The sequence below is a fragment of the Eulemur rufifrons genome, chromosome 19, assembly GCF_041146395.1.
Source record: "Eulemur rufifrons isolate Redbay chromosome 19, OSU_ERuf_1, whole genome shotgun sequence".
NCBI lineage: Eukaryota > Metazoa > Chordata > Mammalia > Primates > Lemuridae > Eulemur > Eulemur rufifrons.
In genome coordinates, this window is record NC_091001.1 from 109,241,599 (window position 1) to 109,256,176 (window position 14,578).

The 14,578-nt window shown below is 42.1% G+C and overlaps 1 protein-coding gene across 1 annotated transcript in view; it reads left to right on the plus strand.

Annotated features, from left to right (window-relative positions):
- The first annotated feature begins 2,841 nt into the window (after positions 1 to 2,841).
- YWHAQ (tyrosine 3-monooxygenase/tryptophan 5-monooxygenase activation protein theta) overlaps positions 2,842 to 14,578 on the plus strand; it is a 38,884-nt gene continuing 27,147 nt past the window's right edge. The window contains exons 1-2 of the mRNA XM_069493902.1: positions 2,842 to 2,898; positions 3,306 to 3,697. Coding sequence (XP_069350003.1) covers positions 3,404 to 3,697 — 294 coding nt within the window. The 5' untranslated portion in view covers positions 2,842 to 2,898; positions 3,306 to 3,403. The remainder of the gene's footprint in view (positions 2,899 to 3,305; positions 3,698 to 14,578) is intronic.

Below are 14,578 nucleotides of genomic sequence, written 5' to 3' on the forward strand. Positions count from 1 at the left end.
CTTCGAGGTAGGGATTATTTTTATAGGTTACAGGTATAGGAAACTGAGGTTCAGAGAGGATCAGGGTATTCACGGCAAAATCACAAATCAATAGCAAGGCTGCGACTTAGGATCTTCTGGCTTCAAGTTCAGTGTGTTCCCTCTAGTTCCAACAGCTTCTTCATACCAGGTAATCTAGAAAAAATTACAAGAACTTTAAATAAATAAGGCAATGACTTCTCAGTATTGTCTTTGCTAGCTGTTCTCTGGAATTCTTCCCAGCATGTTGGATATGATGCCTATCAGGTTTCATATTTACTATGATGCAATCCCGAAAGGACAGACTAATCTGATCCCTCCTAGAATTCCTATAGCACCTAGCGGAAATCTGGGGAGAGTAGCTGGGGCAGCTGCAGCAGTAGATAAAGGATGGGCTTTGGCACCCGACTGCAGCGGTCTATATCCAGGCTCTGCCGCTAGCTAGCTGTGTGACCCTAAATGTAATACTTGACTGCCCTGTGCCTCAATTTTCTTGTCTGCGAAATGGATATGATGATCATAACAGTATCTACTTTGTGGCTGGCGTTAAGTAGATTGAATGAGTAGATCGTTGCAAAAAACAGTGCTTGACCCATGTAATCACTCAATAAATGTTAGTTTTTTCTGTGTCTAGGGACTTCAAGTTCCCAGAGTCTTATTTTTCTCCGTCCTGAGTTCTGAAAGAACAGAAGTCTTTAGGTGTGCAGAGGGTCCCTCTGGGCCTTCACAAAATGCAATTTCATAGTGCATCATTAGTTCAAAGCAGTTTTCACCCATGATTCCAGATGACCATAACCATATGAGTTATGTTCAATAATAAATATTATGTTCAATAAATATTTGGTTGAATGAAAGCAGAAATTTTAGAGACTGAGGTATAGAAGGCAGCAAAAACCTGCCCCAGGTCACCAGGGGAGATGGCAGCACAGACTATGCTTTCTGACAAAGAATTTAGTGTGCTTGCCCCTTCTGGATAGACCCTGTCTCCCTACCACAGAGGTTTAACCCCCTGACAATCTCCTCTCAAGGGTCTCCATCTCCCATCCACCTCCTCTGTTTTCTCCCCTGATCTGGGCCATCTCTAATTTCAGTAAGCTTGAAATCCACTGGTCATACAGAAATCGTTTTATCTGACCTTCCACGTGCAAATTCTTTCCACTGGGATTTCTCGGTGTCCGGCTCCACCCCAGCCCACATGGCCATAAACACTCGTGTGTCTACAGCCTGGCCCCAGGGGTTCCAGAAATAACAGCAGGGCCCTCCATTAGAACGCTGGAACATAGTAAGGCGTTTCTGCATGAAGACACAGGCCCTTTCCAATCCAGGCCTCTCCTGTCTGTCAAAGCACAAAGCAACCCTTACAAGTCAGGACAGGGAGGGCACCTGGAGGGAGTCTTGTTTTCTGGAAATTCTGCACCTTCTCCCCTCAATCTGTTTGCCCTCTCAGATCTTCCATTCCAGAGATTCTCCAGATCTCCTCCAGTCTCTGCTTAGAATTTGAAATTCTTTCTTGCCTGTAGCATTCTTTGCCTTTCTATTATGTGATCCATTCTCCTTTGGATGTGCTGGAATTGGGATCATAGCAGTGTGAGCCCAGATGGTTAATTCTCATCCTAAGATGGCACAAAGGCCACTTCCCAGACCAGCAGGACAGCCACCTTACTTGGAGTTGGGGGACTGGGTTAGTGCCAGGAGAGCAGGGCGTGGTTTAAAGAGAAAGGGAAAAGCTAGGGATGACTCTGAATACAAGGCATCTGGGGCAATCTTCCTCACTTCCTGAGGACAAAATCAGAAATTAACATTCAGGGAGAGAGTTTTAGCTTTTCAAGTGTCCCCTCAAAAAATAGTACCAGGAAACAAAAAGCGTGTATACATAAGACAAAGGCATGAAAAATTATGTATTTAGGTGCATGACTTGGAAAGAAATAATAAAAATTGCTTTTCTTGAGGAGGGGTGCTATCAGATTTTTTGGGGGGCAAGAGTAATTATGGGTGTTCTCTTCCACATTGTGCTTAACGTCATTTCCCATTCTAAAGAAAATCAGTATACCTGGCATTGCCACAGAGACTTGCCTGGATCTTCTGGTATCCTACCCTTTTACAAGGAAATTTTTGGTTTTACGTGCCCATCTGAAAACTTGAATTTAACCTGTAAAGGCCATACCGAAGCCACTTTCTCCAGGAACTAATTCCTCTTTAATGGGGATGGAATTATTTCTAATTCGCAGCCCTAATCGTAATGTCGTTAAAGTCTGGGATTAGTGTCTTGAGCTTCAAACCTTTGTCACGAATAGGGAGGTGGAGGAAAGAAAGGCGCTTGTGCAACAAAACAGCCGATTATGTCACCCCCAGAAGTCGAGCCTCGGCCAGGCAGACCAGAGCCGCAGATGCAGGGGCCAGCAAGATACAATGCACCATCTGCGGCGGCGGCTGCAGCAGGGGACTCGGCCACCGCCACGGAGGTCGTGCGCGCCTCTCGGTCTCGTGCCGCACCCAGGAGTGCTGGGGTGGCGGGGAGGATGAGGGGAGTTGGTAGCAGCATCGCCATGGCAACAGTGACGTCCTTTTACCCTGGATCTAATTGGAGGAAACCCCGTGGCCGAAGCCGCAGCCTGCCGGCCAACCGAACTTTCCCAAGCCGACCCACCCTCCTAGCCTCCGCTTCCCCTCCCGCCCCACCCCTTTCGCCCCCTTCCGCGCGCTCTGTCCTCACTGGCCAACGGCGGGGCGGGGGGCGGGACTCTTGGGGGGCAGCTCGGCGCGTCATTGGGCGGCGGCATGCCCCTCGGCTCCGGGGTAGGCTGAGACGGGAGGGTCCTCGGCTAAAGCCAAAAGCAGATCAAAGTGTGGGACTCGCGTCGCGGCCGCGGAGACGTGAAGGTGAGCGCCAGGGTCGGCCCCCGGGCTCCTCCGGCCGTGCTGGGTTTAGGGGCCGGGCGGAGGCGTAGCCCTCGGGTGCGGCCGGCTTCCGACGCCTCTCCTCAGGGACGGCTCCGGCGGGAAGGTGCGGGGCCAACGGCCGCTTCCATCTTGGGCCGGCCGGGCGGGGGCGGCGGGAGCGGCCCTGCTCAGGCTTCCCGGTGCGCCGGGCCTCCGGGCCGCCCCCGCCTCCTCGCGCCGCGGGGCCTTCGGCCGCTCCGGGCGCCCGGCAGGGGCGGGGGCGGGGGCGAGGGAAATTCAACTGGGCCGCGTGTGCGGGAGACAAAAGCGGGCGGCGGGCCGCATTGTCTGACGCCGCTCCCCTCCCTCCTTTTTGTTCTCGCCTGCGCCGCCCCGCCCCTCGGCAGCTCTCGAGGAGGACTCCTCCCGATCCGGGTCGGCGCTCGCCTCGCTCTCCTCGTCCTCGTCCTCGGCCCCGGCCCCGGCCCCGCGCCGCCCGCCCGCCATGGAGAAGACGGAGCTGATCCAGAAGGCCAAGCTGGCCGAGCAGGCCGAGCGCTACGACGACATGGCCACCTGCATGAAGGCGGTGACCGAGCAGGGCGCCGAGCTGTCTAACGAGGAGCGCAACCTGCTCTCGGTGGCCTACAAGAACGTGGTCGGGGGCCGCAGGTCCGCCTGGAGGGTCATTTCGAGCATCGAGCAGAAGACCGACACCTCCGACAAGAAGTTGCAGCTGATTAAGGACTATCGGGAGAAAGTGGAGTCTGAGCTGAGGTCCATCTGCACCACGGTCCTGGTGAGTCCGCGCTGGCCTCGGTGGGGGGAGAAGGGGCGGCAGGAGCCGAGGGCTTTTGTGTGATGCCTTTGAGAATTTCGTGGGCTCGGAAAGGAACGTGAGCCAGGGCTGGCCTGATTGTCTGCCGCTGTGGAGGGTTTGAGAAGGTCAGCTCTGGCCCCAGCTTCCTTTAATATGTTACTTCAGTTCTTGAGACTCAAGCCGCTTTTCCAAGGGTGAGTAAATCTTTTTTCCCAGATGCTGGGTGGCTGCCACACGGTGTAACTTTGAAACATCCGCGTAGGTTTGTACAAGACTGAAAATCATTTTTAAGCTTCTTGTGCTGGGAGACTGCGTACTGAGATCTGTGAAGCCTTTAAATGTGTTCGTAGGGTTCATGCAGTTGGAAGAGGTACAGGCACCTTTTCGATAGAGACAACCGTGGTAGGTTTTCCTCTGAAAGCTGATAATGAAAATTTACTTGGAAAATCTGAACAAATGCTTCATTTTTCAAGTAAGAGTATCTGTTGAGCTTTCCTTGTTAAAAACAGGAGAGAAGGGGAGTTTGGTAAACGCGAAAAAAAAAACGTTCTGGTAAATTTCAGTATTTAATAACATTTCCTTGCTATTGCATAGCTAAACTTAAGGCCTCATGTGTTGAAGTGAATTCATTTCTGATGTGGAGTAGGCAAGGCAAGCTTTCCAGGTTTTGAACTGTCCAGTCTTAGCAAGGGCGACTGTTGGGTGGGGTAGGTGTCTGTGTGATTCACCCTTATTAGCGAGAGAGAACATTTTTAGCTTTGTCATTGCATGGATCTTTTGATTGGTAAGATGAGTTTTAAAAATTTAAATACCAGCGTCATATCCTAGAGTGTTTTTAAACATTTTAATGCTGCAAAGAGTTGTTTCTGCAAATAAAATAGGAAATATCTGATAGTTTCCTTTCTGTAGGTGCCACTTTTACAAGAGACCTACTAATTGTTAACATATTTGTTTCACATTGTATTTTAGGTGGGCTTTGAAAGGCAAGCATGCTAGATTGGTGATTTTTTCAAAAGAGAATAGAAGGGAAAAAATTTCTCTTTCCTCCCAGCCTTCCTCTTTCATCCCATCAGAATGGTGGGGCAGGAAATATGTTTTCCCCCCTCTTTAAAAAAAAAATTCTTTGACTTATTTGTTTTTCTAATGTAGTGGCAGATCTTAAGAAAATCATGGCTGATGGAGATAGCTGGTGAAGGGGCAGACAGTGTGTAGTATAGTGGAGAAAACTTTTACTGGGATTATGTACTTTATAAAGGTGAGAGTTTATATTCATCGGTGTGTTCTTAGCTTCCAGTCCCTGCTTGGCATAGTGGAGGGAGGCACTTATAGAAGCCTTTTGGACCTAATTGCTTGTATTAAAAAAAAAATTGCCAACTTCAAAGTGATGGAAGATTCAATACCGTATGGTAGTGGATATTGACAACCTCATCTACTATAAGATTCATAAGAGTTCCACATGTTAACAAGGTTTTCTATGTATGTATTTCTTTTGGGTGTTCTCAGCATGTTTCAGTCTTTCTCTGTTCAGTTGTTACTTTTACTAGTTTGTTAGTTAGCTTAGGCAGCAATTCAGAATTACCACGAGATTTTTCCTGTTCTCTAGCAAATTAACTCTGAGCCAAGGGAATATTTGTTTTATTTTGTGGCTTTTATAAATTTTGGTTTTTAGGATGGCTTAAGGAGTGGAAGAGAATTTTGCTGAGTTGATACGTGGCTTAAGATAGAAACCAGGTATATTAAAGTAGAACTTTCATACAGATAATTTCAATAGGAGGGAACCTCTGAAATTAGGACAGTCTTTTTTTTTTTTTTTTTTAATACCAAGAGGAAATAGAAGAATTTAGCTTCATTAATCTGGGATACCAAGGCATAAATAAAACATGTTATTAGTAAAATGACTTGAGAAACTAATTGTGGCTTGGCGGCCAACCTGTAAAAAAATAAACTGGGAAAGCGCATCTTCAAGTTGGCAACTTATTTGAGAGCTTGCTGTGTGCAAGGAGTACTAAGCGGTATGGGGAAGAAGAAAGCTGAGAACCATAGATTTTATCCTCCAGTAATTTATAATATAGAGTGCATGTGAGAAATACCCAAACATAAATAATACAAGATGATTCCCACAAGATGGTTATGAACAAATCACTACATAGTTTGAAGGAAACAGAAACTTCTGGAAAGACTTCACAAAGATAGTGGCTTTGGGAATGAGTGTTGAGGGAGGAGGATGGGGGTTGTCAGTATTCAAGGCAGAAGGAACATACAGGATAGGGCTTGTTCAGAGAAGAATGTGTCAGTGTGATTGCGCAGAGTATGTGACAGCCATTGCAGGAGAAAAGCCTGGAAAGGAAGTTAGGAACCGTGATTTATAAGAAAAGGTCAGAGTGAGGGGTTTTCCTCATTTGATTGGCAGTGGGGAGACATTGAAGATTGTTGGATGGTGTGCATGTAGCAGCGTCATGGTTTGATTGCTAACTAACCAGTCTGTAATGTGAACTGACAGGGAAGTGATAGACCAGTGAACAAGAGTCTGATAATTGATAAATTAGTAACTTAATTAGGAATCTATCAAAATACTGAGGAAAAAGTGAAACCTAAAATTTCTGAACATGCATGCTATAATGGAGGGGGTTTTCTTTCTTTCTTTCTTTTTTTTTTATTGTGAACAGGAAGGAGAATTTGGTGTGGAGGAACTAGGTGAGACTGACTTGGTTATAGAAGGCCAGTAGAAATAACCGGAAGGATAGCCAAAATTATTCAAAATAGCCGAGATTCTTGGTTTCTTCTTTCCCTTTCATAGACTAGGTGGGATGGAATTATTGGAACCATTTATTCAAAATGAACATGGTAGACAATCATGTTCAATAATTACTGTATTGAGAGAGGTTATTGAACTGTGGAAGCAGAAAAAAATGTTAAAATCCAAATGAGTTTCTCTAAAGAGCAAATGAGTTTGAGGGCCAAAATGGCCAAGACCAAACTCTTAATGGAAATCTGTGAGAAGTTAGAGACTATATCACCAATGTTAGCTCTGTGACTCAGTGTCATTGTAAAACCAGAAAGTTGGACTGAACATTCTAGGTTTCTTCCAATTTTGATATCTTTGGGCTATAAAGTTATATAGGTCCTAGCCATTCGACCTTTGCTCTGACTTTGTTCCACATCTAAAATGAGTAGTTTTTAAAGTTCAGGTTGAAGAACATGTCAACAATACATGAAATACTGAAAAACTGGTGGCTTTAGTGAAATGAGATTGGGAAGAAGTGATGTGGGAGTAATAGTTGATCTTACTGAGTGTTAGGAAGAGCAAAGTTAAAGTGAAAAACTGGGCAGTAGTTAAATAGCACGTGTAAGATGTTTGGGAGTCACTAAGAACTTGGGTGTGAGGGAAGGGCAAATCAAAGAAATCAAAGGGACTTGGGAACAAAATCTATCATTTACAAAGTAGGTGACCTTGGAATAAGAACCAGACATTTAGTGGATACAAGGTAACGTCTGTCTCAAACACCATGTTAGCCTCTCCTGTAGACTAATTTTATTAAATAGTAGAATAATTTCAGTAGACTGCTTCAGTATAATGGAAAACAATTTCAGAAACTAAAGTCTATATTATGTATTTTAAAAAAAAGAATCACTTAAAATAGTATGTAGAGAATCTGTGAAAGTTGTTTGTCATTGTTAAAGCTCTATAACCTTAATTCAGTAATATGCTTGAATTTAGTTGTGTTCCAAATTAAATTAATTTCTTTTAATGAAAATGTGTCTCTTATACTGGTCATTATTTTTGAGTAAGACTGATAATGTTATTCTTGATAGTTAATGAATCTTGATGTGATTTTATTGACATAATGGAAAAAGTATGGGCTCTGATTCTAGCAGTCTGGAATGATTCATTGCTGCATTACCTTATAGTTTCATGAACAGTGGCAAGTTTTTTAATCAGCCTCTGTTTCTTCATCTGTAAGTTGGTGATGATGGTGCCTGTTTTTATAGGCTTGTAGGTAGAATAATAGCTAATAATTGACATTTACTGGACACTATTTATGGGACACTAAGCACTATTTTAAGCATTTTATATACATGTGTTGTTCCTGTAAGTTACATTGATAGTATTTCTGTTGTAAAGTCGAGGGAACTGGAGCATAAGGAAGTTAGTAACATGCATAAAGCAAGTAAGTGGTAGAGAAAGATTTGAACTCAAATGGTGTGACTCCGAATGAAGTGAAATGGAACACAGGGCCCTAGATACAGGGTAGCAGACTGAAGACCAAAGTGTGAATATGTTTTGAGTAATTTATGCATTTTAATAAATATATTATATTTGGAACTTAGGAGAGAAGGAAGATAGATCTGTGGTGGGCAAAGCTCCATGAATCTGTAGTATTGAAGCTTTCCTTGTATGTAGTATATTACAATAAAATTTAAAAACTGGTCGGGCGTGGTGGCTAACACCCACCTGTAATCCTGGCACTCTGGGAGGCCGAGGTGGGAGGATCGCTTGAGGTCAGAAGTTCAAGAGCAGCCTGAGCAAGAGCAAGACCCTGTCTCTACTAAAAATAGAAAAATTAGCCAGGAGTTTGAAGTTGCTGTGAGCTAGGCTGACACGATGGCACTCTAGCCTGGGCAACAGAGCAAGATTCTGTCTCAAAAAAAAAAAAAAAAAACCTCCTTAATTTTTGGGTTTTTTGCTCTTGGATTGTAAGCTTCTTAAAGCCCAGAGATTTTGGAGTTTTTTGTTTGTTTGTTTGTTTGTTTTTGGAAGAGTAAAATGGAATGAAATATTGTAAGTTTAAGGTTAGATCAAGGTTTCTCAACCAGGGTGATTTTACCTACTCCCCAGCCCCAAGGGAACTCTTGGCAACATCTGGAGACATTTTTAGTTGTTAAAACTTGGGGGTGCTACTAACTTCTATTGGGCAGAGGCCTGAATGCTGCTAAGCATCATATAATGCACAGGACATCCCCCACCCCCCAGACAAACAATTACCCACCCCAAAATGCCAATAATGCCAAGATTGAGAAACCTTGGGTTAGATCATAAATAAGATGAGCTGTATTAAATTGTACCGAATTGTATTGTGCCTGTCCTTTGGATTCTTAATGAGGTGTTGGTGTCTTATCTGAACTCTTTGTCTAGACATACCACTTTTTTCCTTGTCACTATTTGTGTATGCAGTTTAACTCCGTAGTTCACTTTACTGGAACTTAATCAGCAGGTCCTGTATTTTCAAAGTGCTACCTCATGGTAGCCTCCAATACGCTGAGATTGGCTTTTTTAAAAAACTTGGCACAGAGAAAAAAGACTGACTGAAATTAATATTGGAATCTATTAGGAAGATGCAGTGAAAATTGATGAGCAGTAAATATTCCCTTTCCTTCATAACTTCCATTAATAGCTTGGCAGTTGTTCAGACTTTTTTATTTTTTATTTTTTTTGAGACAGGGTCTTGCTCTGTTGCCCAGGCTAGAGTGCAGTGGCATCATCATAGCTCACTGCAACCTGAAGCTCCTGGGCTCAAGCAATTCTCCCGCCTCCTGAGTAGCGGGGACCCCACATGCAAACCACAAGGCCAGGCTAATTTTTCCATTTTTTTGTAGAGACAGGGTCTTGCTCTTGCTTAGGCTGGTCTCCAACTCCTGAGCTCAAGTGATCCTCCCTCCTGAGCCTCCCAAAGTGCTAGGATTATAGGTGTGAGCCACCGTGCCTAGCCTGGTTCAGACTTTAAACCTGTATGTGTTTATTTGGATGTTGCATAACGCTACTGTTACCCTATATTTAGGTTGTAAACAATTTTTCTCCATTATAACCAACATTGGGAAGAACATCCTGGTTGCATGCTTTGCACTAGGATTTACTTACCTTAAGTTCTTTTTTTTTTTTTTTTGAGACAGAGTCTCACTCTGTTGCCCAGGCTAGAGTGAGTGCCGTGGCGTCAGCCTAGCTCACAGCAACCTCAAACTCCTGAGCTCAAGCGATCCTCCTGTCTCAGCCTCCCAAGTAGCTGGGACTACAGGCATGCACCACCATGCCCGGCTAATTTTTTCTATATATATTTTTAGCTGTCCATATAATTTCTTTCTATTTTTAGTAGAGATGGGGTCTCGCTCTTGCTCAGGCTGGTCTCGAACTCCTGAGCTCAAACGATCCGCCCACCTCGGCCTCCCAGAGTGCTAGGATTACAGGCGTGAGCCACCGCGCCCGGCCATTACCTTAAGTTCTTAAAAGTGGAATTTACAAATCAAAAGATTTGCAATCCCCCCCCCCCCAATAGCCCTCTGAAAAAATATGAGTGTACACTGTCAGCAGTGGTTGAGAATGGTCATTTCCCCTTACCCTCTCCAGCACAGGGAGGTTTTTAAGGATAAAAATCTAGGGGCTGGAAGGATTGAAGTGTTTATCTCCTTGTTCAGTATTAGATGTAATGGGGACACTACCTTGGTTCTCACAAAGGGCTAGTTTACCAGAACTAATTATTTTTAAGTCTCATACACAGTTTCACTTATGAAATGATACCATAGTGTGGGATTAGTTAATTCAAGAGATGAGAGTTGGGAAATGTCCTTGACTATGTTGATACTCCTCTGTGATATTTATCATTAAGACCAATTTTTGTATTTTACATTAATTCTTTCAAAATGATGACAAAATATCTTTGAATTTATGCCATTGACTTTCTGGATATCAAGGGGGGTGGTAGAGAGGCATTTGAAAGATGTGAAGAAAAACTATAGTTCATTTACTGCTACTCTTAATCCATAGGTAAATCAATGATGAATGCTTCTTTTTTTTTTTTTTTTTTTTTTTTTGAGACAGAGTCTCACTCTGTTGCCCAGGCTAGAGTGAGTGCCGTGGCGTTAGCCTAGCTCACAGCAACCTCAAACTCCTGAGCTCAAGCGATCCTCCTGTCTCAGCCTCCCGAGTAGCTGGGACTACAGGCATGCACCACCATGCCCGGCTAATTTTTTTTTTCTATATATATTTTTAGCTGTCCATATAATTTCTTTCTATTTTTAGTAGAGATGGGGTCTCGCTCTTGCTCAGGCTGGTCTCGAACTTCTGAGCTCAAACGATCCGCCCACCTCGGCCTCCCAGAGTGCTAGGATTACAGGCGTGAGCCACTGCGCCCGGCCAATGATGAATGTTTCTTTCGAGATAAATAACCCCCAGATTTGAAAGCATTGCTTGTATATTAAATACTTAATGACAAAGTGATGATGATCAAGGACTTCAGAATAATTGGGAGGTATGGATATGAAACAAGTGTCAATGAAGTAATATAGTTGCAGCTGGCTTTAATGGGAATTCATTCTATTCTCTCATGTATGTTTAAAATTTTCCATAATAAAAGGAGGGTTTCCCCCCCAAAAAATTACACTCCCAGGTATTTACAGAAGAGGAATGAATGCATAGTTTCAGAAAAAGACCTGTACAAGAAAGTTCATAGCAGCTTTATTTTAAGATCAGAAAACCGGAAATAATCCATTAACAGGAAAATGGGTGAACACTGTGGTATATTCGTAAATGGAATACTACTCAACAATAAAAAGGAATGGACTACTGATGCACTACAATGTGGATAAATTTCAAAAACATGCTAGGAGAAAGAAACTGTATAAAAAGTATGATTCCATTTATGTTAAGTTCTGAAATAAGCAAAACTGGTTTATGGTGGAAAAAATCAAAAGGGTAGTGTCCTGAGGATAAAGGCAGGAATTGACTAGACTGGGCAGGGGGAACTTTCTGAGATGATTGTAATGTTCTTTATGTTGATAATGGGTTTAAGTAACACAGGTATATGCATATGTCAAAATTCAGCAAATATACACCTAAGATTTATGCATTTCATTGTACATAAATTTTGATTCAACAGAGAAAACTAGTGACATGCATGTACTGATATCTTCAGTTTATATAAAAAGTACTAGAAACGAATATGTGATAAAGCAAGTATGGTAAAAGGTTTATGGTATGAACTAGGTGGTAGGTGTATAGGTATTCATTGTAATTTTTGATGCCATGTTTTAGGGGTATGATATTTCACTGTACTGGCTGAATGTCTTTAATACTGATAGCAAGAAAAATCATACAATCCATGTCTTGTCCTCACAATATGAAAATGTATAGGAAGACACTGATAACGATAGATTGGCACTGTAGCTTTTGTTTTTATTTGGTGATGAGTGCTAATTAGATTGGTGGAGTTACAGGATGCTGTGGAAGACCTCCATAATTGACCATATTCTCCTAGTGCAGTGGTTCACAAACTTCTTGGTCTCAGGACCCCTTTTTAAAAATTAAAAATGACTTTAACAAAACAATTGAATGAGAATAGTGCCATTGCTTTACATTCAATCTATTTGAATATCACATTTCTCGTAGTTTCTGGAAAACTTCACTCATGAGAGAATGGCAGTGGAATAATAGCAAGTAGCATCTTAGTATTAATGAAAATGCTTTGACTTTTCTCCCTTCCCCCTAAAGAATGTGGAGGAGACTTCTAGAGGTCCCCAGACCACACTTTGAAAACTGCTGCTCTAGGGGAATTTCATTAGTGTGGTTGGGTGATTGAGCAGTTTGTTTTCTGAGTAGTCATTATGTGATGATAAAATTTGTAAAACCTTCCCCTCCTTTCCTATTTCCCTTCCCCTTTACCCAAAATTATCCTAGGAATGTAAGTTTGGAGACCAGAAACACATAAACATGATAATGAAGAAAAGAGACAAGTTGATGTTAGAGATTGGTTAGTAAGAGTCCCTGTTAATCCCTGAAGGACAGCTAAAGAACTGGTAGGTTGGAATGGCTTCTGCTTCCTTATATTGGGAAGGATAATGTAAGGTTAATACTCTCTTCACTTCCCCTCCCCAACACCCAACCAAAAAGCAGAGTTGACATGCATGAAATATGTGGATAATGGTCTTTTGGAGCTGGTTGCATTTGGGCTTGAAAAATACACAGCTTTTGGAGACAGTAAGTCTGGTTAGCTGTTAGCCAACATTGATCAAAGCATTTATCAGTAAAACTTCTCCATTTACATTTTTTCCATCCAGATGAGTAGTATACCATGATCTCTTTGTTATGTGGATCTTCGGCTCCAGTTGAGTTTGGCATACAGTGGTACTAAATATGTATTCTATAAGATATCTTTCATTAGTTTACTAACTTCAACTTTTGAACGTTGTCTCCTGTGCATTTGCTACAGGCTTTACTCAGAGAAATGGAGAACCAGTGGTGCAAGTGGTGAGACTGTGACAATAAGGACTTCTGTAAATTTCATAAAAATGCCTTCTTAAAGGACAGTCATAGATTATTGTTCGTAAATGTCAGGGTGATTGTAGGAAATAAATGTAAAAGGGTATGAAAATGCTTTAAAACTATAAGGTATAACAATCTTCAGATTAGACTTTTACTGCCAAAATAACTCTTATTGGGGTTACTCATCTAGAATTACTACTCCCATCCACCAAACAGACATTATGTGAACACAGCTCAGAGAATTTTTTCTCTTTTAAAAACTATAGTATTGGTGGCCGGGCGCGGTGGCTCACGCCTGTAATCCTAGCACTCTGGGAGGCCGAAGTGGGCGGATCGTTTGAGCTCAGGAGTTCGAGACCAGCCTGAGCAAGAGCGAGACCCCATCTCTACTAAAAATAGAAAGAAATTATATGGACAGCTAAAAATATATATAGAAAAAATTAGCCGGGCATGGTGGTGTGCATGCCTGTAGTCCCAGCTACTCGGGAGGCTGAGACAGGAGGATCGCTCGAGCTCAGGAGTTTGAGGTTGCTGTGAGCTAGGCTGATGCCACGGCACTCACTCTAGCCTGGGCAACAGAGTGAGACTCTGTCTCAAAAAAAAAAAAAAAAAAACTATAGTATTGGACACCTGCAGTTAAACGTATTTATACTAGGTTTTCTGATCTTTCAGCCTAGTACTATTTCCAGTTATTCAGGAATATATAATACTTTTTAGATCCTCAGTGTTCATATTGCCCTCTCAGGATTCTGATGGCCTAGTGAAGAGGTTAGAAAGGAAATGTTAAGGGTTTATGCATCTTTAGTTAGAAAATATTCTTGATTGTTTGGGGCTGATTGCAGAGACCAAGTATTTGGAAGGACTAAATATCCCATTAATATAGTTATGCTATGTGAAAGTTCTTATTTACATAATTTAACTTCTAATATATTCTTAAAATTCTTACCATTTCAATATCCAAGGACATTTGAAAAGGGAAATGGAAATGGCATGTGGTAAAGCGACTCTGTTCTTGAACAAGGTGGGAGGGGAGTCTTTATCAAAAACTACTGGGGGTAGCTTTTACTGCAAATTTTTATTTTCTCCTGTCCTTCCCCCATACCTGCCAAGATATTTGGGGGTAGGAATGAATCTTAGAACCATTTAATTAAAGAAGGAAGGGATGAAGAGAGTAACAACTTTAATAGATTAGGGAAAGAGGTAGACGAATGGGCCTTGGCAAGACCCAATGGCTAAGTTTAAGATTAAAGAACATATTTAAATGGCAATATTTATTTGTTCAGCAAATATTTTTTATTGTTTATCCAAGTTTACATTTGATTTATTTTACATGGATGAGGAAAATAGCATTTTGTATTACCTTATTTCTTGTAATAGTTTTTCAATCTTTAATTATTGCTATTTTAATCTTTTTTCTTCTTTTTTCCTTTATTTTTTATTTTTTTTATTTGGAGGGGGTTTAGGGGAGGGAGCTATTTCTATTTTAAGTAGAGTAAACTGGTACAGTTTGAATAATTGAGTAGGTGGGAAGAGTTAAAACTACCTCTATTTTATTGTTTATGATCAGCTAGCTGTACATCTCTGGAAAGAAAAAGGCCGGGAGCGGTGGC